Source organism: Haliotis asinina, chromosome 16 (assembly GCF_037392515.1).
Source record: "Haliotis asinina isolate JCU_RB_2024 chromosome 16, JCU_Hal_asi_v2, whole genome shotgun sequence".
Classification (NCBI taxonomy): Eukaryota; Metazoa; Mollusca; class Gastropoda; order Lepetellida; family Haliotidae; genus Haliotis; species Haliotis asinina.
The window spans coordinates 31845974-31873817 of NC_090295.1; the positions used below are offsets into that span (position 1 = coordinate 31845974).

At 40.4% G+C, this 27844-nt stretch overlaps 2 protein-coding genes across 3 annotated transcripts in view; one reads left to right on the forward strand and one right to left on the reverse strand.

The window, feature by feature from the left end:
- Positions 1-1256, forward strand: part of LOC137267523 (chordin-like) — a 37959-nt gene extending 36703 nt beyond the window's left edge. The window contains exon 19 of the mRNA XM_067802001.1: positions 63-1256. Coding sequence (XP_067658102.1) covers positions 63-124 — 62 coding nt within the window. The 3' untranslated portion in view covers positions 125-1256. The remainder of the gene's footprint in view (positions 1-62) is intronic.
- Positions 1257-6841: 5585 nt separating this feature from the next.
- On the reverse strand, positions 6842-27313 carry LOC137267526 (melatonin receptor type 1B-A-like). 2 transcript variants are annotated; one of them, XM_067802005.1, is made up of 3 exons: positions 27269-27313; positions 12538-13023; positions 6842-7673 (listed from the first exon to the last, which is right to left on the reverse strand). In XM_067802005.1, exons 2-3 carry the CDS (start codon positions 12971-12973, stop codon positions 6919-6921), a joined length of 1191 nt encoding a protein of 396 aa, XP_067658106.1. In that variant the 5' UTR covers positions 12974-13023; positions 27269-27313; the 3' UTR covers positions 6842-6918. The 2 variants fall into 2 exon arrangements, with proteins under 2 accessions (XP_067658106.1, XP_067658105.1); XM_067802004.1 differs by lacking the exon at positions 27269-27313 and adding an exon at positions 23200-23279.
- Between the last annotated feature and the right edge of the window lie 531 nt (positions 27314-27844).

Consider the following 27844-nt stretch of genomic DNA (forward strand, 5'->3'; position numbering starts at 1 on the left):
AATAACAGTGTATGTTGATATACATGATGAAATGGTCAATCTGTTCTGTTTTGGATTTTCAGCACGAAAGAATCGGCGAAAAAACAGTCGTGAAAAATCCTCAAGTAAAGAAAACCGGAACTGATCAGCGACCAACTGCTGTGGTTGTGAATGTGATCCCAAGGTCCGAGTGTTGTGTGTGGGCGAATGTTTCTTCAGGATGAAAACATGTTTGCGTGAAAGAATACCTAAACCATGTGATACGTTCAAAATGGCGAACAATGCTATTCCGTCTTGATCAGGGACTTCCAAGACCGAGAGAAATGAAGGACAATCGTTTAAACTTTGTCCCGAGGACACTTACAACTTGACTGTGTTGCCCTTCATTTGGTGAACGAAAATGGGACGTTTTGATTGGGTAACCATTCACGTTACGAGAACATGTTTCATGGTCTTTCTTTACAAAGACCTTATTTTCGTGTATGGACGCGAGATGTGATTAGTGCTATATTCACATTATTCAACACTTCACCTTATTAGTGCTATTGTTTTAAGGTGTTTGTGTTACAGTTTAACGAGGGACTTACAAACTATATCACGTTACCTGTTTACCGGCGTCATCACATCAGACCATGTGCCGCATGTTATTGTGACGTCATACCAGAAGTGCTTCCAGCAACCAAAGCCTGTTGCTCGTCACGTTAGATTTTTAGTTCAGAAAGTTTTAGTATATGTTTTAATGGTGACATCACGATTGGTATTTTCGATTTCATTCGTAAATTTATGTAATTTTATTCAAATTCTTTCAACAACATCTGCATGCCATTTTTTACATTTACACCTGAAACATTTTAAATTTCGTACCTGAACTTTTTCAAATCACGTGATGTTCTGTGCATTTGTTACTTGGTGTATAGTGTTCATGTTCTGTGTTCTGTCCATGTGTATTGTCATTTGTGTTCGGTTACCGTCATCTAGGTAGTTCTGTACTTAATTGTTATTTAATTATTTAATATTGGCATACATTTTTATGTGCAATGCAGTTAATTAAGCACATGATTGTAAGTGTTTTAAGTGGTAGAACTAGATGTTGATATGTAGGCGTCTATACTCCATATACATTCATACTAAGCTATGTGCAGCTGTACATATATCATTCGTTCTGGTCATCTCACGGCTTTCATACTCAGTGTAGCTATGATCATTGTTGTAAATATTCCCTAAGACCGAAGGTGCTGTATTTGAATTCCGTGTTATATAAAGACATCGAAATCGAAGCACGTGTTGTTTTGCACAAAGAATTAGCATCGTTTGATAAATATAACTGTGGCAAGATGTGTTACCAAAATACATTTATACATGAAAAAGAACTTATACCTTCATCAAAACCTGTGAATTCAGAATGCATAGTTGGATTCCTGCTACAGCTACCGCTTTGGTTTAACGTGGATTCTGACATTACCTAATTATTGTATAATACGTGTACCTAAACAGTGTTGTTAGGGGTAGTGGGGTACACTAATCGTCACGTTGAAGACCCTGTTTCGATCATTATGTGGGTTCAATGTGTGAAACCCTGTCTGGTGTCCCCCGCCACAATACTGTTAAAACGGGCGTTAAACTCGCTCACACACCTGAGCGTTCAGTTTCTGGTGAACTCCAGTGCCCATTGTCACAAATTCTCAATCAAGTTACAGATAATCTTAAACTAATAAACACTGATAAGTAGAAATAAGACGTGTATCTTCTTTTATATTTTCAAACAGCAATAAAATGTGACAACACAAAATGCGTACATAATTGACGTACACAAACGGTTTTGATCTGCGCGTTTCTGAAAGTAAGGGAGGTAACTCCTGCTATCCTGTTGCAAACCTACGTTGTGCCGTATATAGAAATACACTCATTCATTGTCTAACCTTTTGTTACCATTCATTGAAATAACGCTTGTTTGAAATGCATAAACAGATGCTAAACAGAAAGGGATGTGTTTACAGGAGAGAAGATCAAACCAAACTGTCCAAAGAAACTGATCCATGTTTTCACTGAATTATATGTAAATAAGACAATGGGCATCGAAAAGCACCTTTTCCTTTTTGAAGTATTATCTAATATACGAGGCATTACTTAAAATTCAAATATGGAAAAATATATAGTAGATCTATATGCATTGTTTTTATTCCTCCATGAACGAAGCGATGCACCCTTATTGGTCTGTAGTTAGAGAGTGGTTGTGGGTTTACATTGCTTTTAAGCAATATTGCAGCATTATCACAAAGAATAGGCTTCACACATTGTACCCATGTGGAGAGTCAGATGATACAAATTCGAACGAAGGAAAACAAAATTCGATGATTACTAAATATTGGATTTAATGACGCAGACATTTGGACAATAATCAAGCGTTATCTTGTTTAGTAACACATTGGCTGAGTGCACGAGACCCTGACTTCAGAGAGTAAATAATCTATTGACAACCGCCAAAGAATTTGCTGGTCCAGAAAAGTGCAGCTGTAGGATGGAAACATCGCGTGACAGCCACGTATGACACTAATGGTACATCAGTGTAACACAGCACAGCCGAAAATCGCCGGAAACAGTCGAGGTGTAACGCGAGCCAAATCGGAAATGACAGTCAGCCATTCGCTGCAGCATGTATTTGATCGGTGGGATATATTCAGATCTGCGCACGCTATGATTTGCCGCCCAACTGATCATATTTGTTGTTGACAATGCGGATGACATTTTGTACTTTGCCTGTCTTCAGGAACTGTTGTGAGTGAACTTTGAACGTTAAATTTTGAAAAGAATGATTGGGAGAAATCAGACAAATCCATTCATCCAACCACTGCATAAGTGCAATAACAGTTACATGATTTAGTCAAGTTTGAGCAAAGGACACACTTGTAAGAAGTAACTAACGGGATTGGTGGGCAAGGCTTACTGACAACATTAGAACCCTCTGATCTTGTTTGAACAGGGGATATTGGGTAGCCTACTGGTTAAAGCGTTTGCTCGTCACGCTGACAACCTTGATTCGATTCCCTACATAGGCATACTACGTGAAGCCCATTCCCGATGTCCTCGACGTTATATTGGCAATTGCTGAAATATTGCTCACAGCTGCGTAAACCATACTCACTCACTCACTTGTTTGAATCCCGCTCACAGATCGTGTCGTCCATCAATTCCTGCTGGACAATAACGCCATGGTGTGTTTTGACCAAATGGCTCTCCCCTCAAATAAGCCCTGCTGGGGCCATCTATATCGACATATAGGAACACGACATAACCCGTCTCCAAACTGAAGTGACTCAGCGGAGACCTTGGAGACAAAATGGCGGCTAGTGATATTACTCGTGTAAACGATTTCTGAATGACGACGTGTGGGATATCTCAAAGTCAACGTGACACACGCGATATTGACTGATCATTTCATATCTTCCCTGGAGAGTCACTTCTACTTCGATCATGTAGTATTTATTACGACTCCAGTGGAATACTATGCACTTTAAAAAGTAGGGGATATTCCATTTTGCGAGCATGCAACTAGTAAAAACCAACGCATATGAGAGAGAGTAATATACTCTTTAAAAAAAGTAGGGGATCTTCATTGTTTTTTTATTTACGATTATCGTATCGATTTATCGGAGTCAGTCAATGTTAATATGATATTATTGAATTTTTTGAGAGTTCATCACCATTTTCACTTCCTTAGAACCGTAGTTATTTAGACTGTAGTCGCTTTTGAAAGAAGATTGGTGTATGGCATGTAATTTGCATGGATATGATTTTCATTTTCAAAACAAAAGACTAGAAACAAACAGTAGCAAATGTGTGATGCAAGATGAGTGTCAAAATTAACGTTCCAAGTAGGGGTGGTAATAGAGGGAAATGGTGGTGTGTTCATAAGATGGATGTCCTTGAAACCACGTTTCTTAACGTTTACACTTCCTATCCCCATTGAAAGATCATAATCCCCTACTTGTTATTAATAGTAACTCCATACAGATGAAACATTTCCAAAGGAATGGTGACATTTTCCCCTAATTTGTCTTCACCATCTTTTTCCTTCTTGACTTCGTCAATTGCATTTTATCAATCTTGAAAATCAAATATCCCCTTTTTTAATGGTATATATGGGAAATTCTCGGAACCAAGACCTTTCGGAAAAAGCTGATTTGGCCCTAAGTGTAGAATGCGAGATTTGATCCTAGCAACCTGACGTCATCACGTGTACTTGCGGGTCCGGCAGTTTCCTTCCGGTTCATTAGTACCGTGCACGATTTCTCTTTTTTATTTCATGAGTATGAAGATATGTCTTGTTTTGCCAAAACTTCAAGATAATTTGGTTTGTATTTATGTAACAATTCCATTTTAACAGTAATCGTGAATATTTTGGAGAGATTTTTACAAAAGTCGAACGATGGGGGTACCTGAATGAATAAGTCGTCACACCAAAAGATCCAGGTTCGATTCCCAACATGGGTGAAATGTGTGAAACTCGTGACTGATCGGCGTTCTAGAGGTCAGTGAGTGTGGACACTTCACATTTGGTTAAGTAGAAGCCGCGTTGTCATCGACCCAGGGAGACGCTGAACCAGTCACGTCGCCCATGGCAACCAGATGCTGCAATTTATTCCCAGGAGAGGATTCAAGTTCTGTAGCAGTTTTATATCCAATGCTTGACTCCGCCACAAGAAGGGAGGGACTGATAATCAGGGTATATCATAGGCGCATCAGGAGAATCCGTTATTCCGGAACAAAACTGAGTGAGTGAGTGAGTTTAGTACTACGCCGCAACCAGCAATATTCCAGCTATAAGGCGGCAGTCTGCAAATATTCAAGTCTGGACCAGACAATCTGGTGATCAACAGCACGGACATAGATCGACTCAATTGGGATACGATAATGTGTCAACTACGTCAACAAACGTGACAGCTCGATCCCATTAGTCGCCTGTTACGAAAAGCAGGGTTTGCTGAGGACCAATTCTAACCATGATCATGATGGGCTCGCCGCCATACAGTTGATGTATAGGTGACTGCATGTAGTGTTAAACACCAAACAGATGAAGCGAACCCAGGACCTCTTCGTCACAAAGAAATGCCTTATCCACTAGGCTACCAAAGGACACCCAGGCATAAGTCATGACAACTCTGCATGATGAATTTTATTTGTTACAAAGTTAGAAATGTACATCAGCATCATAAGGTAAGCTGAAGGAAAGGTAAACGAGGTCGTCTCTGGCCTGAGAAACCGTCTATTGTTCTCATTTTCCCAAATTTTCAGGGTGACGCACCATTACCACCATCTTGATACTGCATAAAGAACCGAGATTAGCGAAGCATTTGTCTTTTTTCTCTGTAGTAAAAAATATATAATGTGTTTTCATATTACTTTTGTTTTCGAAATCCTGTCTATAAGACATTAATGACAGTGCGTCACATAATGCTCAAAATTTGGTACCCGAGAAACATTTCCTTAGCCTTTATTACTGAAAGAGTTAGTTATGATGATGTCTCTCATATCAACCTCATCACCGTCCACATACGTCATTGCCGTCATTGCCGTATTCTCTCTAATGAGCTACCGGCTTCAACGGACTTGCTTTTGTGCTTACTGGGTGAAATTGCCGCGGCTATCCCATGCGTTTATTAGAGGGAAATATAGTACATCATGGATATTGTTGGGTCTAGCAAATTGTGAAAACGTTTGTCAAACACACATGAAATGGCTATTCGATGGTGAAATGTATTTGATATATCATCATAAGTTTGGAACTAAGGCCGTGTTTCGCAAAGCTATCGTTGCGTTAAGACTGTTGGAGGAGGTTCGATTCCTACCAGAAAAGTTCTTAGGCTTACGACAGCTTTGTGAAACGGAACCGTGGCCTGTAGTGTTCGGGCGACTGTTTTCGGTCCACTACCGTTTCGAAATAAATATATTACATGTTTAAATCTAGTTTCCAAATGTGCACTTGCTCGGCAGTTTACACAAGTGCTGCAAAAACCATTTTGATGAATATATATTTCATGAATGTATCATTAATTTACCTAGTTTACAATTACATTCAAACATTTCTGAAAAGAATAATGTTTTATGTACTGATTTTACAGCACTTTCGTTATTCTTAAATATATCGTATTAGATAATGTTAGTATATTCATACTATCACGATGTAACTATTGCACCAATACCCGTATTAAAATATATAATAATATAATATAGGATACATTTAGAATATGTGAAAATATACAATGCTTCAGCAGCCGACACTGATCTCTGTTAAGCCGTCTCCTACGTACGAATAGTTTACTACGTGCGATAGACTTGCTGGTTAAAACACTTGTGGTATAGGCGACCAAACAGGTCCCACTGTAACGTCTGGACGCAATGTACCCGGAACCATGATCTAAGAGAACACAATAAGTATCGTTAAAGTGTCCAGGACACAATTCATTTTTAACATTTTTCAGATTCAACACATAAACTCCCGGTACAAGTAATTACCTGATGATCGGGACCTCGGTACATGATGTCTGACTGATATAGAATCCACTCTAGCAGGATTCTCACAGATAGTACTTAAGATGGTCGACCATTAAACAAGGCATCTCTTAAAACGATTGACCTGCTGAACTAAAATCGGTAAACGTAGTAGTCGTTAGTGCTCTTTTGTTGTTGTTGTTTGTTGTTTAACGCCGCACTTAGCAATATTCCAGCTATATGGCGGCGGTCTGTAAAGCGTCGAGTCTGCACCAGAGAATCCAGTGATCAACAACATGAACATCGGTCTACGTAACTGGGATATAATGACATGTGTTAACCAAGTTTGGAAGCCTGACCACCCGATCCCGTTAGTTGCTTCTTACAACAAGCATCGGTTACAGAAAACCTATTCTAACACCTTAGTTGGGGTTTGATAACGATTATTAACTATGCCTGTGATGACGTCGCGTCCTGAACGTCAGTCCCGGAAGGGAACGGACTTGATTCGGGTTCCTTTCGTTCCTGTGGCACGTTCTTACAAGGGGAGATAACATCGTAGAACAATTTCTTATAAGCTATCTTAAATCTGTTGTTCATGAAACCGTAGATGATGGGGTTGCAGCCGCTGTTGGCGTAGCCGAGCAGAATAGTGAACATGTCCGATCCTCGTTTGACGCTGCTCGGCAGAAACACAGATAAAAACATTGTTACACAAAATGGCAGCCAGCAGGCCACGAAGACGAAAATAACAACCAGCAGAGACATGGCTAACCGGAACTCCTCTTGGCGCCTGCGCGCTGCCTTCTGGGAACGCAGTGTTGCTATTTTGGTCCTAGCCTTTGAACTTTCGTCCTCCGGTACCGTTAGAAAGATAGTATTTTGGACAGATGGCTTATCAAGAAGGTTGGACGTCTTGTCTTTCTTGGGTCTTTTCAATGACGGTGGTTTTGAGTTTGGTGCTGAAGGGGGTTGGGAAGATGAGCTGATACGAGATTTACTGGCACGGAAGATTCTTAAGATCTTGATGTAACAGAATGTCATCACAGAACAGGGTCCCCCGAAACACACTCCAACCATGAAGAACGTGTATGAAACTGACGTCGGCCAATCACAGAAGCAGAAAGACTGTGTCGGTATGTAATCGTACATTCCCCAGCCAATCAGTGGAGGTAAAGCAAGCAGACCGGAGAAACACCACACACCTGGAATATAGAAGCACATGTTACGCATACGATTGCTTAATTGGTTGGTATGTTGTTTGACGCCGCACTGAACAATATTCTAGCTATATAAGGCGGTGGTTCGCTAGTAATAGCGATTTCTATGCACGCGTAAAACGTGATACATTGGGCGTCGTGCGTGAATTTGCTGAGGCTCAAAACGTGTCCGAATACGCATCACCTAGCTATACGGAGGACGGAAGTAGGGATTCCCAAGGACAGGAAAGATAGAACTGATTTAACGCATCACATAGCCCTTATGCAGGTACACATGCAACTGGACGCTATGCACACGTAATACGCACTACGTATAAAAACAATTACGCACACTATTCGTACAAGTGGAAACCTAGCTTAACATTTTGTTGCTGAAATGAACATATTTCAATGTTGTTGTTAGCATATATTAAGAATAACTGATTTGCCTGTATGTTTATATTTTTGATAATTTATTTGACAGTATATTTGCCTGTAAGAATCACTATATTTGTTGATCTTATTTATCCTATGTTCGTATATGTCCTGTGTGATGACGTAAAGCAAATTCCCATTGGGTTTTTTCTTTTTCTTCTTCATAGTGGCAACGAATGTAAACAGGTTAAATTTACAGTACTCTGTCACAAAATCATTATTCGGTGTTAAAACGTATTTTACTGTTGTAATAACACTCTGGTGGAACGTTGATGGAATGGAGAATGACGCCTCACGGAAAGTGAGTGAGTGAATATGGTGTTAAAAATAATCCAGTAATATCACGGCGGGACACCGGAAATGGGTTTCACGCATTGTACCAATGTGGGGAATCGAAACCGGGTTTTCGGACTGACGAGCGAACACTTTAACCACTAGGCTACCTCACCGTCCCCTATACAGGAAAGGGCGAATGGTCATGACTGGCGTATCCCAACATTAACGGTCTCTAGTCATTCCCCCCACACAACAGGCGTCCGAACCCTTTACCATTATGAAACCCATAAGAGCTCTCAAACCTTCACTGCAAATCCCATGTTGCTAATCATACATCTGTGCTCGTGCCCATTCATCCCAAACAAGGGATTACGTAACCGCCCTCTCCCTGTGAAGATGTTTCCTTAATTTCACCAACGAGAAATACACTTGGATCATTAGATATAGAATATTCTGCGAGATTGTATTGAAAGCCCGTCGGTCATTGACGGCAAGTGTTGTATGCACGGTAATGTGCGTTATACGAATTTCTTGATTGAAGGATGTGAGGAGATATGTTGATATCACTGTTATTGCATTCCTCAGTTCATATAATGCATATTGGTCCATTGACTGATTGGCGTTAGTCTCGCCTGTAGATCGATTTACTGTCGTCACTTCTATGTTGAAGTTTAAAAATAATGATATCAGCACCTTGTGAATTGGCAGTTCGTTTTCGTTATTGTTAATATACGGCTTAAAAGATTTAAAGAAAACACGCATCTTTCATATAGTAGCTATTTCATGTCTGATTAGCAAAATGGTATGATAGAATGAAAGAGTCGTTCTTTGATTTCTTTTGACTAGTATATGCCACTAAATGCTTTAGGCGTAATTTCCTTTTAACATAACCGAGACCCGTGAGGATCCGTGTTAGAATTGATCTTCAACCCATTATTGTTTTAAGGACGACTAACGGGATCGGATTGTCAGTTTTGCTGATTTGGTGGACAGACGTAATCGTATCCCAACTGCGTAGATTGATGCTCATGATGTTGACCACTGGATTGTCTGGTCGAGATTCGATTATTTACTGACCGCTGTCGTGCATCTGAGTTTGGCATAAAACACCATGACAATTAAACTAATTGTGCCTTTAATAGCTCCAAATGTGCCGAGAAGACAGTGACAGTCATCCACATTGTACAGCCCGGACACCTTAATTATCACCGAGGTGGCCATTGATCACTCACCCCTAATCGCTATTAACTCACAACAGAACTGCCACATTATTTAGATCGTCGGTCATTTCGACGTAAATGTATTCCTACGCACAGAGAGAGACCGAGAGATCGATAGACGAAGGGTTGCATGCCAAAACAAGCTGTCATTTTTTGCAACTTTACAGGAGAGACTAAAACAGTATTTTCAATTTTACTATAGACAGCGAGGCGGTAATAGGCGGTAATCACAACATGAAACATACAATGAAGGATTGTGAGTCGTTACACGAGTTTTCATTAATATTTCAACATTTATTGCAAAAAATCATTTTTGACTTCTTCATGACCTGCCAAAATGACCTAAGTATGCACACGTTTCCATGCCAAAACAACCAAAGTCACAAAAGTTGCATGCCAAAATAAACTAAGTCACTAATATACATAAATATTTTGATTATTTCGGTGTAAATTACCCTGATTATGATTGTAACTATAATTATTATTCTATTTCAATGCTAAATGATAACAATGACAATAGTCATTCCCAGTTCCCTATTCAATAACTACTGCCACTAAATCAAGATGATATTGTGATAGCATGATCTCACACTGTCACAAGCACCGTCATGGAGTATGGAACAAGTCGTTTCCATATAAGTTTGATGACGTTGAACAAGATATCCTAAATTTGGCATTTGACTAGCACATGGGGTGTATGGATGCTTTTGACCAGATGAGAATATATGGGATATATTGTGGATACGTGCTTGATAGAAGTGAGGTGAATAAACAATGGACAATAAGAACCGTGAAGTGCATCAGTTATCAAAGATTTACTGAATTCTAGCATTTACACTTGTAAATTTAATATATATTTCGCTGAAAGACAAGAATTTATAGAGAACAACTCGAGGGACACAAATTTTCGGGGTGTAATTTTACTTTGTCAATGTATTCTTACTTCTTCAGTGTAGTGTTAATCCATCAATGTATTCTTACTCAGTGCATTCTTACTGCTTCAGTATATTTTGATTCCTTTAGTATATTCTTATTCCTCCAGTATATTCTTACTCCTCCAGTATATTCTAACTCCTCCGTTATGATCCTATTCCTCCAGTATAATCTTATTCTTCCAATATATTTGGATTCCTCCAGTGTATTCTTATTTCTCCAGCATGTTGTAACTCCTCCACTATATTCTTACTCCTCCAGTATAATCTTATTCCTAGAGTATATTCCAACTCCTCCTTTTTAATCTTATTCCCCCAGTATATTTTTATTCCCCCAGTATATTCTTAGTCCACCATTATAATCTTATTCCTCCAGTATATTCAAATCCTCCAGTATATTCTCCTCCCTCCAGTATATTCTTACTCCAGTATATTCTTACTCCTCCAGTATATTCTTACTCCTCTAGTATATTCTTACTCCAGTATATTCTTACTTCTCCAGTATAGTGTGATTCTTTCAGTATAATGTTATTCCTTTCATTATATCCTAACTCCTTCAGTATATTCTTTCTCATATTTGAGCTATTTTTAGCACATGCAATGACTGCGATGAGCACACATGTATGCATCCTCGATAATCTTCTATTGTAGTGGAGTTTTTATCGGGACGAATACCCTGGACATTATCGAGGATAAAATGTACGGTACTGAGCAGAAGCTTCTCCACATTGGTACATAGTGGCATTATATAGCTGGAGAACCCATAACGTTCATCTGATCTTGAAAGGCAAACACAACTTTGAAGATTGAGGTAGATGTATCTCGACCAAAGTGACGGGCTTCAACAGCGTCTACAGACAGCAGCTACATCCCTGAACAAGATGGTCGGTTCAGAGTACTGAAAAATCTCTATCAAAGCCGCAGCAGGGACCATTCATGACGACTTCAGAAACAATGAAAGGAACAGAAGTTTTCATTGTACTTCAGAATGCATAAAAAGCAATAAATATCAACAAATAACAAGAATTTACTATCCCTCAACAGAAGAACTGGAATGTGAAATATGTAATCGTACTTACACTTTTCATCTCCCACTTCAAACCATGTTCATTATTCTTTGAACCCATTTAGTAGGAATACAACATCCTACCAACATGTTTGATTCATTCCCTGCCAAAACAACCTAAGTCAAGGGAGTGGAAAAATGGAGTTTATAGACCTAAATTAATAATTTCACAATTCAGTCACATATTTTGTTGAATTTTCTTTTTCATTCTATATAATTTATACACAGATTCGAGCTGTTTTAAGTCCACAATTGTCCTTATTTTGGGTTTCTTGTTTGCTTGGTAACCACACGGTTGGAGGACTTTTCTACCTCCTTCAGGAAGAGTCTACAGCAGTTCCATGCCAAAACAACCTTAGTCATGACTGTTGTCAGCCAAAACAACCTTTGTCTGACTTAGGTCATTTTGGCGCTAAGTACCATACTCCAAAAGCTATTTTCTTGAAACCTATAAAACATACCCCAACAACCTTATAATCACTGGAAAGAACTTCTCAAGCTCCACAAGCCTCTGTTATTTTTCGAAAACAACCTAAGTCTGACTTAGGTTGTTTTGGCATGCTACCTAGAGAGAGAGACCGATATAGAGCGATGGACACAGACATAGACGAAGGATGGCGCCTTTAATTAGGCCTCCCCATCTCCTTTGTCCTTATTCGTCTTTTTACACACGCATGGAGCTTTACGCCGCAATCAGCTATATTCAAGCTATACGGCGGCGGTAATAATCGCGTCTGGACCAGACATTCCAGTGATAGACAGTTTGAACATAGGTCTATGAAACCTGGATAAAATGATTTGTGTTAGCCAAGTCAGGGAGTCTGGCAACCCGATCCCATTAGTCGTCTTTTACGACAAGCATGGGTTTCTGAAGATCAATTCTAACTCGTACATTCACGTATCTGAATTCTAGAGAAAACAAACAAAAAATCAACACCCACCTCCGACCATGAAGACGATATTCCGTGTTGTGTAGATGGCCCTGTACCGATGCGACTGGCATATTTTAATGTAGCGGTTGAAACTGATGATTCCGAGAGACATGACGCTACCGACGAAAGTGATCATGTTGGTGAAGCCGGTGGCCGTGCACGTCAGCTTTGAGAAGTACCAATTTCCATAGAAAATTGTGAATATGGTCACTGGCATATTTACACCAGAAACCAAGATGTCCGCAAAAGACAAACACAACACGAGATAGTTCGACTCATTCCGGAGGTCACGTGATCTCAGGATTACAATCCAAAGAGAAATATTGCCCAACAAGGCCACAAGTAATATTATTATCAGAACACCGCCCTCTATGGCTCTTTCCACCCACGGTACCTCCAAGGGAAGATCACTGTGTGCGTCTATCAAAGTGCTGGCATTGGTCATGACCTCGGCATCATTCCTCTCGTGCAAATTTCTTCTCAAAACAAACCAGACTGAAATCAATTAGACAGAAAATTAGGTATATATTGTAGTAACCTCGCCGTGTACAGTCATCTCACATTGCATTTCAGCTGTTTAGGCGAGGCGAGGCGAGGCGAGGCGAGGCGAGGCGAGGCGAGGCGAGGCGAGGCGACATTACGTGACGTAATGAGAGGTGATGTCATGAGATGAGGTGACGTGACGTAATGAGAGATGAGGTGACGTGACATAATATGATGTGATGTGACGTAATGAAAGGTTATGTGAGGTGACTGACGTAATGTGAGGTGACGTAACGTGATGCGGATCAATTCTCGTGTAATAGTACCAACCAGCTAAAATCACATGCAACAAATTTACACCATCGCCCAATTGAGACACCAAAAACTGACTCGAAGTCAACCAGTCCAATGCTCTCTTTATGCTGATCCCCAGACACGGTCTTCAACTCTCCGTGCAAAGCAGGTCAGAATTAGACATTAGGCCAGATTCATAAAGTTTGACAGTTTCTCCTCGCCTTTTCCTCTATGAAGCTTGTCAAACCTAAATATATTGTTCCTTTCAAATCGAAGAAAACAATGTACTTCATTGTACAAAATAGATGAAAATAAGTGTAGCACAGTATATTCATCTGTCAATGTCATTGAGTAAGAGTCGGAAACATTAACTTGATCTTAATGCCACCTTTCCTGACATCGGGAAAACAAGTAAAATAGATTCTGATCTATCCGTCACAGATCGAAGCTACTGACATCTTGAATTTTTTTTTGATAATGTAGGATTTCTTTAGAACATTAATATTTTCTCATAGAATTAAACAATATTCTTTTCCAGTTTTAGCACGATACTAAAATATAATCGATCAGTGGCGGTGAAAAGCAAACCTTTTGGAAAGAATATAGATTGTCTAGCTCCTCACATTAAATAAATAATGACTATTTGATGTTAATAATATTTGACTCGAACATTATTCCGTTCTGTCTCCAACATTAATTCCTGATAATATTTAACAGACGGGTGTTATTTAAGCGCCATTACTCTGGAATATTGATCAGGATTATGCAGCATATTCTACTCTATTCTAATATGACATTATATTCAAGTGTGGTCTTATTTGCGATTAATAAAATGTCCTCAATATTGTCATGGTAATTCCGTAATCTGTAATTAGTTGCTCAATCCAATATTTAGTAACACCCACAGATATGAAAACACATCGATATTAGAAAAAAATCCAAAGTTTATCGTTTCCTCTCAAGATTTCTTGATTTCCAATCTCATCTGAACCGTGCAACAAATCTGATGGCCTTCAACGGGCAGCTGCTGGTACAAAGGATTGAGTTCGGTATTTGCCACATTGAACACTAACAGCAACATTACGACAGGGGAGTTACGAAATTGACTCCAACGTTGTAGGTTATTATACTGAGTCGAACCCGGACTTTCCGAGCTAAAGGCAAACACTTTGGTCTCTAGGCCATAGCGCATCGAAACCTGCCACATGCACCTACCATAGGTCTCTCAGTTTTCTCAACCACACTCTAGAAGAAAATTGTCGAAGAATCAAAACACTGCCCTTTCAGGACCGAAATGCATCCTTCAGGATACAATCAATTTCTCCTTGGATACACCAATCACCCGGAATATGCTTTAGAAACAACTGAGTTTCTGATATCGACTTCAGTTACTAATTGTTTGATCTGAAATTCTCTCTTTTCTTTTTTGGCATATCTTCAGCTCCATACTTTGATGACATATCCAAGTCTACAGTGGATTATTAGAGTCATTGCCGCATGTCACACTATCGTATAATACTATCTCTTTTCCGCGATATCATTGGATCAAACTTATTCAAGAAATTTCCATGTTGTATACACCTTAGACTTGCACAAGTCTCTAAGATAATGATAAAATAGTTTAAAGAAAAATTCTAAATAGCATAAATCACAGACTGGAGTTCTGTACTGTCCGCTTATCTAGACTTGCCTATTTGATGGATAGACTTACTGTAAATAGCATTCAGTGCAGCCTTAGAGCAGAGCTTGATAAACCTATGCTACCCTAGAAACTTCAACATTACTCTTAAATGAAATATCTTTGAATTACAGCAATATCTGTGGCAAAATCTTACATGTCTAAATAGAAATAACAATATCTTTACGCAGGCAGTGTGAGACGTTATTGAGGCATGTTTTTAACTCAAGGTGTCGTAACCCCGAGGAGAGAGATTTGATCCCTAGTTGAAATCCCCCTAGAGTAATGGGATCCGGGTGAGTGATCTGATACTCCCACACAGGCGCGGAAGACGACTGTGTCTCCCTAGCCCTCGGGTACTGACAGTCTTCTATTAGTGAGTGAATGAATGAATGTTGTTTACGCCGCAGTCAGCAATATCCCCACAGCTACTCCACAACAGTCTGTAAATAACCGCAAGTCTGGACCAGGGTATAATAGATTATCAAAAAGCAGTAGCAACCTTTGGTATGATGACAATCCAGTCAGGCCAACAAACACATAAGTACCCGGGCACTTTTACAGTGGAATAGAGCATGGGAATACTATACTTGTTTGGTAATCAGATACCACCGATTGTGTGTCACCGTGTCCCGGGCAGTTTGTCATACTGTCAATCATTGGTGTATAACAAACAGTTTTCTCTGTAATTTTGGGATATTGGCGTGACCTAGAACAACACTCACTGCCCCGCTCACTCAAACACTGCTTCATGGTCAGTGCTTCAAACGGCCTGTATAGCTCACGGGGCGCTTGGGTGGCCAAGCGGTGACAGTGTTCGCTCATCTAAATGAAGATTTGGGTTCGGTTGTCAGTTGAAATGGCTTGGAATATCGCTTAGAGTGGCGTAAAACCGACCTCACTACCTCAGTTTATGTGATGGTGTTCCGTTCAAGGCATACCACAACACTTCACATACCCCACTCGTTATCAACGATCTGCAAATACGTCAATATCAAAACCCACGTTGAACTCCACATCCTTAACATTCAAAACCCACAACAATCGGAAACATTTATACGAGAACTATTTCCAGGAAGGTGGGCAGATCGCAGATCGATACGTTTTGGCGTACTGACTTCCGACAAGTGAGAGACAAGGTGTAGCTTGAACGCACCACTGGCCATGATTTGATGGGGGTAATTGAAGATAATAACACCCATAGCTAAGTCGGAGATGTGATTTCCCAGCTATTGAAACGTAGACTGCACTGAACACGACACTGTATACCTTCATTCACATCTAGATTTTTTACCTGCGATTACTTTCTCGGCTTATTTTGAACTGTAGTCATGGATTAAGTGTATCGTTGTAATAACTTGTCATGCGAAGCTAGAGAATGGTTTGTAATGCAGTTAATTGTTGTATTAAATATCATTACTTGCACGATAGCTGAGTTGGAGCATGGTTCGCCTGTCAAGTTGTTGGGAACGATACCTGTTGTCCTGGTTACGTTTAAGGTATGGCGTGTAATTAACTGTCCCTCTGTTTTGCACGACACATTGGTTTGATTTGAACCATTACGTGTGCGATTTCCACCCTGCATTTAACAACTTAATTGACATTGGATCAGCTAAATACGAATTTGTCAAGTGAGGTGTGACGGACTGGCATCTACTCTTCATACCTGACAAGCATCTTAATATGTCAGTGAATACCCCTAACAGACATCTTAACATGCCAGTGAGTACACCTGAGGGAGACATCTTAAGATACCAGTGAGTACACATGCCAAACATCTGAATATCTCAGTGAGCTCCCCTGACAAACATCTTAAGGTACCAGTGAGTACACCTGAGACATGTTAATATGCCAGTGAGTACACCTGACAGACATCTTAATGTCAGTGAGTACACCTGAGACATGTTAATATGCCAGTGAGTACATCTGACAGACATCTTGAGATATCAGTTAGATGTTAACATGCCAGTGACTACACCTGGTAGCTATCTTAAGATACAAGTGAGTACACCTGACAGACATCTTAAGATATCGATGAGATGTTAACATGCAAGTGAGTAGACCTGACAGCATGTTAACATGCCAGTGAGTACACCTGGTAGACATCTTAACACGTCAATGAGTATACCTGACATTCGTCTTGACATGCCAGTGAGTACACCTGACAGACACCTTAAGATACCATTGTTTATAGGTGACAGACATCTTACCTTAAGTCAGGGAGTACACTTGACATACAGTTTAACACTTACACCTTACCTTGTATGTGCGAGCGCATTCACTCTTAAGAAGACACCCATACGTCATTCACTCCGTATATACACGTGCGCTACTGAGTATATGAGTGCCATCAGCATGGGCCGTCTTTGACACTGCCATCTCCTGTGTAATTCATGTACAATGCGTCTGGGAGAGTAGATCATTTAGGGGGAAAACTGCGTGTAAGTATCCATCTGACATACATATTTTATGCCTCATTCGGAGACATTTGGGGACGATGGGTTCCCACAATTCCTCTAATTTCCGGTTGTACGTGTCAAAGCGTTATCAGCTTGCAAATACACTCGAAGCATTTTCTATTCATGAAACGACTGTTTTATCGAAGAAGTTGCAATTACTACACACGACACGTTCGGCTATAAGGCTTATATAGAACTGTTTCGTAAGTTTAAATACTTAACATTGTAACGAGGTTGTGAAAGATAGCTGACAACCCAGTGAAGCAACGTGCTTGTCAAAGACGTATGCTTGTGAGCGAGTCCAGCTCTATGCTGCGTTTTTGCAATATTATCCTGTATCGTACTGTCGATACCAGAATGGTCTTCAAACATGTGAGGAATCGGACCCTTCGGCCTGACGACCGAACACTTTAACTCTGTAGGCAACCCCACCGCACCATCGTAAAGTGGGCTACATCTTTTAATGACAGTTCAACAAGTATATATTTGTTACAATTACATACATGATCATTTACCGGTCCAGCAACTTAAGTTGCTAGTCTTAGTCAAAGAAAAATGCACTCACAGGTCGAATAATGACTCACTCATCCACAACTCACTCTCCCACCCACCAACCCATCCACCTACCCGCTCACTCATTCACCCACCCAAACCCACCCACTCACTATTTCACGTGGTGAAATGACGACAGGTGGTGCGACAATGCGATCCGAAAGTTGATAACGTGTGTGGCCTTCTTGAGCTGTTTCCAGCTGACAACATGGAGTGGATGAAACGGTTAATGAAGGTGATAGGAGTTTGCGCCCAGATTCGGTGATACGCCTGAGAGAGTTCAGCTACAGTTGTCGGCCTTGGTCGCATATCTTTGAGCCTCCTCTGATTCTCGTTCCACAAATGTTCTATCGGGTTTAGGTCTGGACTGAGGGGTGGCCACTAAAGCTTTTGTATGCCATGTAGAAGGAGAGAGTCCCTCGTTGTCCTGCTGGAAGACGTGGTTTCCACGATGACCAAAATGTGGCACGAGGAAGGGTCTTGATCAATATAGCGCGCAGATGTTACATAATTTCCTCTACCAGGACCAGTATTCTAGAACATCATACGGCCTAGTTTGTGACTGAGAGCAATAGCATCCCACACCATCATACTCGGACCTCCCTACGACCCTTTTTCAGGACACAATCATCTGCAAAACGCTCCCCGCGTCGTCGCCACACTCTGACTCTGCCATCAGCCTTCGAGACGCAATACCACAGTTCGCCAGTCGGTGACGCTATTTCCGATGATGTGTGGCCCACTGGAGACGTGGATCGACGATGTCGAACAGTGAGGATCGGACAGTGGTAAGGCGTGCAACATCTGATATTTCCCTGCCGCAGATACCCCCGCACAGTGACGGCGCTGACTGGTCCCTGGTGATTGTATTTTCCCTAGCGAAATGATTTAGCAGGTGATGACATTCGGTCGATTTTGCCTCAACGTTGTCATAGGCGGTCTTCCACTGCGAGGACGGTGGGCTGTGTTTCCAGTGGCCTGGACTCGTTGCTGCAGGCCGTATATTGTTCGAACGTGAACAGAAAAATGATTTGCAACATACATTTCTTGCAGTCTGGCCAGCATTCTGTCTTCCTAAAGCTTGGTCATACTGTTCCCTTGATAATCGTGGCATGTCGCCACTGTCGAACAGTGAATGATTCGGTGCATGTTTGGTGGCTCTCCTTATGGGGATGAATGCACGTGGATTGTCATTTTCATGAAATACGCACAAAATCCCATCATTACTTTAGTAACTGCGTTTTAACGACATGTTTTTGTATCAAATACAGAATCTCAAACCAAAGTTTCTTGAACATTGACTACGACCCAGGTTTGGCTAGTAGATGATAAGTGAAAAAAAAAATTAAGATGAAACATATGTGGCAAAATGTTTGGTAGGATGACGTTTCTTTGCGGTTTAGTATATCTTGGACACTAAGTTTGGTGCGTTTCGTTATTTGTTCTCTGCCCAGTAAAACTTTGATAATGTTTACTATATTTTCGACAAATACAATGTACAAGTGTCAGTTTATCGTAGCCATGTCCCCGTATCACAACAGCGAAGGTCGGCACTGATGATGTCAGTCACTGGATTGTCTTGTCTAATCCAGATTATTATTTCATAAAGATGAAATATTGGCAAGTGAAGTTGAAAGAGCAAGCAAACCTAACTCGTCTCATTTTCTATGTGTTTTAGCGGCCTGAGTAGCCAAGTGCTTGAAGCAATTGCTCGTCACACCGAAGAAACGGCTTCGGTTCCACATGTAAGTAAAATGCATTAAGTCCACCTCTCGTGTACCCCGCCGTGTTATTTCTGGATTATTGGTAGAAGTAGCGTAAAACTAAACTCACTCACTCCTTCTGTCTTATCAACTTTCACAGTCAACCTTCCAAGTTTTGTGAGTGCACATGTACTTAAAGCTTTCGTGAGGGCAATGGGAAAGCATTTAAATAAAACTACAATTAACGTCAGTACGTGCCAATTATCCTCGTTGAGGGAACACGAGTTTTACAATGTTGCATTTCGTAAATACATTTAAATGAAAAAGTAAAACAGCACATAGCGTCATCGTAAATGACTTAAAATATGTAATGACAATGTAATTAAGATGCTGATTTCAAAATCTGGTGACGTCTGTGTCCCTGTTCAATATCCTTCATTACAGACATACCAGACTACTGATCTTTACAACTGGCGTAGTCTGTCGTACAGATCCTGAAGTATTTACATGCAAGAAAGCCCACGCAAGTCTAGAAAATGTGGCAAGTCTAGATTTCCTCTACAACTGGCGTTAAGTTGGGAGTCCTCAGCGATGAATTTGCTTAAGCACTTTTCTTAATAGCATGGTGTGTTTACATAATATGTATTTTACTCAAGAAAAGATTTTATTCCGAGTAATCGATGTAGCCTTGGTAACCTTTCTCCAAGAGCGCTGAAAAGCAAACACGGCTAAAGGGAATATATATGATCAAAACAGTAACTGTGTCAGGTTACTTTATATAGGTATGATTTGTTTGTTTGTTTAGCAATATTTCAGATTATTTATTAAACTAACGCCTTGTCTCTGAATATATGCATTATTAATAGTAACAAATAAACCCATTTAAACTGAAAAGGAAGTCCAGTCAGATGGGAAATTTAGAACCTGGAGAAATCTAGACTTACTTCATTTAGGGCTTTAGCATAGCAGGGAGGGCTGCGCAGCAGGGAAAATAATGTGATTCAGGAACTGTGAATCATATTTTTTTTTAATGGTCAGGGCCAGATAATCCAGCAAGTGCAGTCAAGCAAATGGGATACGATGACATGCATTTATCAAAACAGTGAGCCTGACCCACTAGAGGTCTTTTAGGGCAAACTTAGTAGCCCCTTACGACAAGCATATACGGGTGAAGATCAATACAAACCCTGGTCTTCACGGAGATTATACTGTACGAGGCAGATTCTTCAAAGCACCTGCAGCGCTGAACGATATTAAACTGTTCAGATATTCGGTTGGTGACATCATTGTCCATCAATAATGGTGAATGATGTCACAAGTGTTCTGAATCAGAGCGACTGATATAATCACTGTGTAGACCGTCAAACAGGTTATCCCATGTGACCCAGTGACGAAACGTATCTACAAAACCAGGAACTGGTCAACAGGCCCATGGAGCACGTGATCAAGACAACTAGTTGCTGGACTTCTGGGTTTTTAGTAGGGAACGGTAGGGTAGCCTCGTGGTTAAAGTTGTCGTTCGTAACACCGAACACCTGTCTAATTCCCAACATAGGTGCTATGTGCAAAGCCCACTTCTCGTGTCCCCCGCCGTGATATTGCTGGAATATAGCGGCGTAAAACTAAACCCACACATCCATCTTTGTGCACAGAAACTACCCACTCGTCCATATGTACAGAACACTAAAGGTTGGAGATGTTGAATATTTTAACATTTTATTAAGACATTATGGGTTCAATCTTTAGTACAACAACGATCCTGTGGGCATGTGTAATATCCAAAACACTTAATAAGGTAAACTACAACTCTTAATCTCTGAAAATATATTATTTTGATGGATACAAATAATTTAACCCCAATGAGGTTGGTGATTCTTAGAAATATCTTGCATTAGTTCATTATGCTTTTTCTGGTCCAGACACGATTATTTACAGACCACCACTATATAGCTACAATATTGCCCCGTGCGTCGTAAAACTAAACTCACTCACGGTTGTGTTACAGACACGGCCGGGCTTATGGGAAACAGGTTAGGTGAGCTACCTACACTCTGTTGACCTGTTGTTGTTCGTCAAACGCATTATCGAGTGGGTTCAGTCGAACTGAGCAATACAAGGTACGTTACGGGTCACTACAGCACTACCAACGTGTATGTCAACACAGTCGTACACAGTGAAGCAATTACTGGCCGTTGTTTATGCATAGCATAGCATAGCATAGCATAGCATAGCATAGCACAGCACATGTACTTGTGTCAGTTCTGGTGTGTATACTGATGGCAATGTTTATGTGAATAGTGAAGCCAGTGCCGTTGTGAATAGTGATGTGATTTCTGCTCTCAGTACTGTTATGAATACTAACGCCAATACTTGTGTCAGTACTGGTTTGGATACAGATGCAAAGGTAAAAACGCATACTGATGTCAGTACAGAAAACAAAACAGGCGTTTAATGATGTGAAACATCATAGAAATGTAAGCTTAAACGCACATTACAACATTGCCGTGAATAGTACTGTGCCTTGATGCCGATGCATTGAAAGGCAGAGCATGCTTTGTTTATTATGACTTTTTTTAGTTGTGTACCCCTGTAAAGAAACTAATGGTACACAAAAAGCTTGCAACATTATCAGGGATTCGAACCCACGATCCGAAGTTTCTGATACACCGGTGGGGCTTGGACTACTGGACCTTTCGCTCCCCTTAAAATCAAACAAAATACACGTAGTTTCAATTAGTCACTTGATGTCCACCCCAACATTTTACTCGTACAAATGATAAACAAACCAGTATGGGAGTCGAGGAGAAGCTCAGGACAAACCTCACCGCGGTGATTAATGAAATGTTCAGTTATTTAGAAGGAGCTTGCTGTGACGTGAAAGATGTAATATTTACTCCAGGCACAATGGAAAGTCGGATGTTATACATGGCTGGCATACGGGACAGGTTTAAAGCATTCACAATCGCCGATCAAACAGAGAGTCAGTGAATTGGGGCCAAGTATCGCGTCGACAGTTTCTCAATAACAAAGCATGGCGGCTACATTATCCAAACATTAAAATCATGATCCCATCAATCAGCAATAATGTATACAGCATAGATAGATAGGAAACAAACCGCATGGGTTACCTGAAACACATCAACCACATAGAGACGATAATTTAAGGAAGTCAACATCTTCATCATGCAAATAAACAACAGAGAAACAAACAGCTACATGTGTGCATGGAGTAAGAACATACTCCGAGACGCCAGGTCCTTCAAAATAAAGGAGTTGGCATCCAAAAGTTCTCGCGATTATGTGTAGGGTACCTGCATCACCTTCCACCATAGCAGTCACGTGTTGTTTCAACACGTTCTCACTTAACATACAGTTCAAATTCTCTTTTAAAAAATCGGTTAAGAACCATCCACACAGATTCAACATTCTTCGAAGAAACACCCCAACATTCATCAACGAAACGTGTTCCTCAGGGCATGATTGAGAAAGTCAAGGTACTCACAGCAGCGATGCGGCTAGTGAAGAGGGTGATCCAATTGTAGAGGTCGCGCCTCCGTCCTGCACAACGCACACTGCTGTCACTGGCCACAGCCTCAACAGTAGTCAACCTGTCACGCTACGCCTGATAGTCAGGGTTCAGCTGGTATCCTTCCTATTACATACTTCTAATACCTACCGTCTATATTAGACGATGTCACTGACAACGTTGTGCGTGATGCGTGACCTGCTGGGTTGACACAAATTGGCCTGTAGCGAGATATCTTGATCACTATAATAACTGGGAGATGTGAGACTTTTACAGCCATTAACACACAGATACGCTTCGTTTCGTCGTTTGCTTGATTTATTAATCCTGTTTATGTCTTTCATTTGTATTGATCGAGGTCTGTGGAAAATACTTTTATTCCAATGGGATCGTGAGAATATATGGATGTATATAGATACTACTGACACCTGTGCGAGTTGAGATTAAGGGATGTATTGGTCTACTGTAATTCAGATGGTAAATAATATGCCCCTACAAACATAATGTATGTATATATTTCGTAATCTGTTTTATAACCATATTTAGTTTACAGTCAATGTGAATCGTTTAGGAACGTCCCAGTTAACTTTTCAATATACTGACAGACCAATATATAATGTAAGCTCTTCTCCGTGTTAATATTCTTTACATATATATTTGTGATCTATTTTTCAAATAATATTTCACTTACCGAGTGGGTATTAATATATCTGACGTTTAATTTCACTGACCCTCAATGTAATACACCGTGGTAAGAAGGTCGACATTTGACAATCTAATTCACAAATCAATTTGGTGTCTGAAACTTTAGTATTTTAGGGTGTATTTCCCGGTGTTTGAGACAGCCATTGTAACATCTATTCCTGCAGTCGATTCACCGACTGAAATTGTCGTTATATAAGGTGTAATCCGGAGGCTCACAATTAATATTTACTCATTTCAACATTGGTTGACGAAACTAATCCTCTCAATAATTCAATTGTTTGCATCTATGATACAGGGAACATTAAAGCATATATGAAATACAATGTTGAATAGTTCATTACGAGAGCATGCATTCTTTAATTTACTCCTACACCGGAAGTCATATTCTAACAAACTGTCCATTTTTTATCACGCGTCTCATGTAGGAAACAACTGCTACCTACCAGAAAATGGCATTGTTTTCAAGACTGCAAAGCAATCACCAACACGGAAAACCAATCGTCGCGTGTAGTACTTGTCTTTTATGTTGCCAATTCCAATTATGAAGGACATAATGTTATTGAAAGCCGAGAGATATGTTTCATTACAAATGTAGCCCCAATTCCAGTAAAATCAGACGAAAATGTATAGTCTTCACTCTCTCCATTATATATTTATGTGTTGACTGTCAACGTCCACAGCCCTCAATATATAATGGTGTGCACAGATTAGATACGTCAATAAACTAATTTACACCCACACCCGGCTACCCTGTTTGACCCTATTGTTATACCCTCAGCGTGGACTCATAGACTTGAGCATGGGTATCAGTTGCAAGTGTTTTCTGTTACCCTTTCCATGTGTATTACCTCACCATGACAACAATGGTACATAAAGAAGGATAATAATACAGTGGAAGCCCTCGGCAAGCCCTCTATACCGGCATACTTTGCCGGTTTCAACGAATGCCGGTTAAGAGGTCTTCAAGTGCAAATGGATGAACCATTCAGTATAGAAGTTGTTCTTCTGTACATTGTCAGTCTTCCTTCTAAAGGACTCCCTAAAGTTAACAGTTGCACATGATTGTTGTTGTTTGAAAAACAATCATTTTCAAATTTGGTAAAATAGCAAAAGTCAGGTAAAACATTAGAAGGGGATTATATGTCAGCATCTACATATCTTAACAACACATGACATGTGAACATCTAGACAGATCCTTCAAATGGTTTTCTTTTTAATAGATAATATCCATTTTTCTAGTCTGTGTGTGTTCGGCTATTCATAAACTGATGTTCGAAAATACAATATTGGAGCTTGCAGATGGGCTTCAAAAGTGTTAGGAAAGAGAAGTTTTGTAACAAACAAGGTAACTGGGTTAATATTTCCACAGTTTTAGAAAACTGTTTGACAAAGTCGGTCAGCGAAGCTTTTGACGCCTTAACAAACAGGGAGTGAAAGGGTGAGTTTAGTTTTACGCCGCACTCAGCAATATTTCAACTAACCAGACAATCCAGTGATCAACATGAGCATCGATCTGTGCAACTGGGAACCGATAATATGTGTCAACGAAGTCAGCGAACCTGACCACCCGACCCCGTTAGTCGCCTCTTTCGACAAGCATGGGTTGCGGAAAATCAATTCTAACCCGGATCTTATAGGGTCAATAAACAATCTGAAGTTGTGGAACGAAGCAATTGTCTTGGGACACGTACCAGCCAGAGGTCACACAGTATTTTATGTCTGTTTTCTTTTCGTTTGTAGCTATCCCCTCAGCTCGCCGGTGACACGGAAACATGGAGCAAGTTAATCTATCACTGCCAGACTACGTAGAGTAGTACATCACAAGCAATGCGTGCGTTGACGTCGATAGATCACAAATCATTGATCCACTCACCATAACTACTTTCATGTTCTGATCGCAATTACCTTCGTTATTGTTTGTTACGAATGGCGACTGGAGCCATAACAAGGTGAACTTTGTTTCGTTATCGCGCACCCGGACTTTGTGCGAAAACAATGACCAACCACCTCTCGTTTGCTTTTGTTTGTTTGTTGTCTAACGTAACACACAGCAGCATTCCGTCACCATATAGTTGGAATATTGCTGAGTGCGGCGACAATAGACAAATCAAATCACAAAACCGTATATAATCGAGTCTCAATCAGACAATCCACTGATAGACATCATGAGCAATTATCTCTGTAACTGGGATACGTTCATGACGTGTACCAGCCAGGTCAGCGGGCTTGACCACCCTATCGTCTCCTTAAGGCAAGGAAAGGTTGCTGAAGTCATATTATAATGTCTCCACGAGGTCGCAGTCGGTGTAGTTCGTAGTTTACTGTACAGGAGGTTGTAGGAGTAGCCTAGTGGGTAAAGCGTTTGCTTGTCACGCCGAAGAAAGAAACATAAATAGCAGTTCATGATAAATCATGTTTACAAAATGTCAAGTTTTTGTTCAGGTGTGTAAGATTCTCGGTGAAAAAGATATTTCAATCATTATGCTAACCATTCATAGTTAATAATATGGATGTTGTGTTGTTTACACGAACTCGTGGTCGTGTTTGTTTCAAGAAATATACCAAGTTGATTAGTATATTGTCAGATGATCGACGCATGGGGAAGTATCGGTATCCACTACAGTACTACAATTCAATACGACGATGAGAGTTCTAGTGGTGATATAAGCTTCGTTACCTAAACAAGCTGTCCATGTGGTCTGACTGTGTTCAGGAAGTAGTCAGTAAATCCTTCATCATGTCCGTCATTCGTGAGTAAATGGAGTGTTATGTTACATATCATCTACTCATCGGGACACGCCTACATGCATCAACCAGGTCAGTGAGTCGATGCACTCGACCCCTTAGTCGCCTCTTACGTCACTTAGTGCACTCAGCAATATTCTAGCTATATGGGGGAGGGCTGGATATAATCGAGTCTGGGCCAGATAATCTTGTGACAAACAGCATGAGCATTGATCTGCGAGGCTGGGAAACGACGGCATGTGTCATTTGTCTCTTGTGGACAAACAAGTTGTTGGGTTACTAAGATAAATCCCAATTTGGAACTTCACCGGTCACATGGATGATGTTCCTTAGGTTATCATCAACAGCAGATTAAATTATTCAAATCTTTATGAAGCGATGGCGTTGGAGTAGCCTAGTGGTTAAAGCGTTCGCATGTCTCGCTGAGGACCTGGGTTCGATTCTCCACATGGACACAACGTGCGACGTGAGTTTCTAATGTCCTCCGCCGTACTATTGCTGGTATATTGGTAAAAGCGGCGTAAAACTATACAGATCCATGTGTTATAAGCATGATCCGTGATAAGATATCACCATTGAGAAATAGGACGCTTACCGATGGCCTTTCTCTCGGTCCATACACTCCTGGACAAGCTGCAGTCTAACTGTCTACAGCCCCAATCCAGCAGCAAGTAGACAGACATAACACCTATGTGATGTGTGTAAATATCGTGGTGACATATCGTGCCGTTCCCCGTTATGGTCGACTTTATCTTTTTATGTCATATATCACGATCTCTTAAAAACGACTCAAACTTGACACAGATTATGTGCATAATGAGTGAAGAGGTTTTATTCTTATCTTGGGGGTAATCGTCAATCACGTATAAATGGAACGTGCGATATGACTATATATCTTATGTTAAGACGTGGTGTTCTTCGCTAGGACCAGTGTTTATTACACACCCGTCATACAACACTTTAATTCACACAATTATATAGTAAATGGTCAATCTATTATGATGTATTTGACATGAGGAACATGAACGAAGTTTAGACACGTGTTCTATGTTATATTTTAATAGAACTTCTAAATATTACAGACAAACCGACCACGTTCCACTAATGTATCATCGATAACGAGCATACGACATAATCATAAAAATATATAGTTGAAAATAGTAATAAATAT

Excerpts from the sequence above, each read along its gene's own strand:
- LOC137267526 (XM_067802005.1), bottom strand. The coding sequence starts at position 12,973 with ATGACCAATGCCAGCACTTTGATAGACGCACACAGTGATCTTCCCTTG. Across the intron at positions 7,674-12,537 it reads TATCGTCTTCATGGTCGGAG|GTGTGTGGTGTTTCTCCGGT; the intron begins GTGGGTGTTGAT and ends TCTATATTCCAG.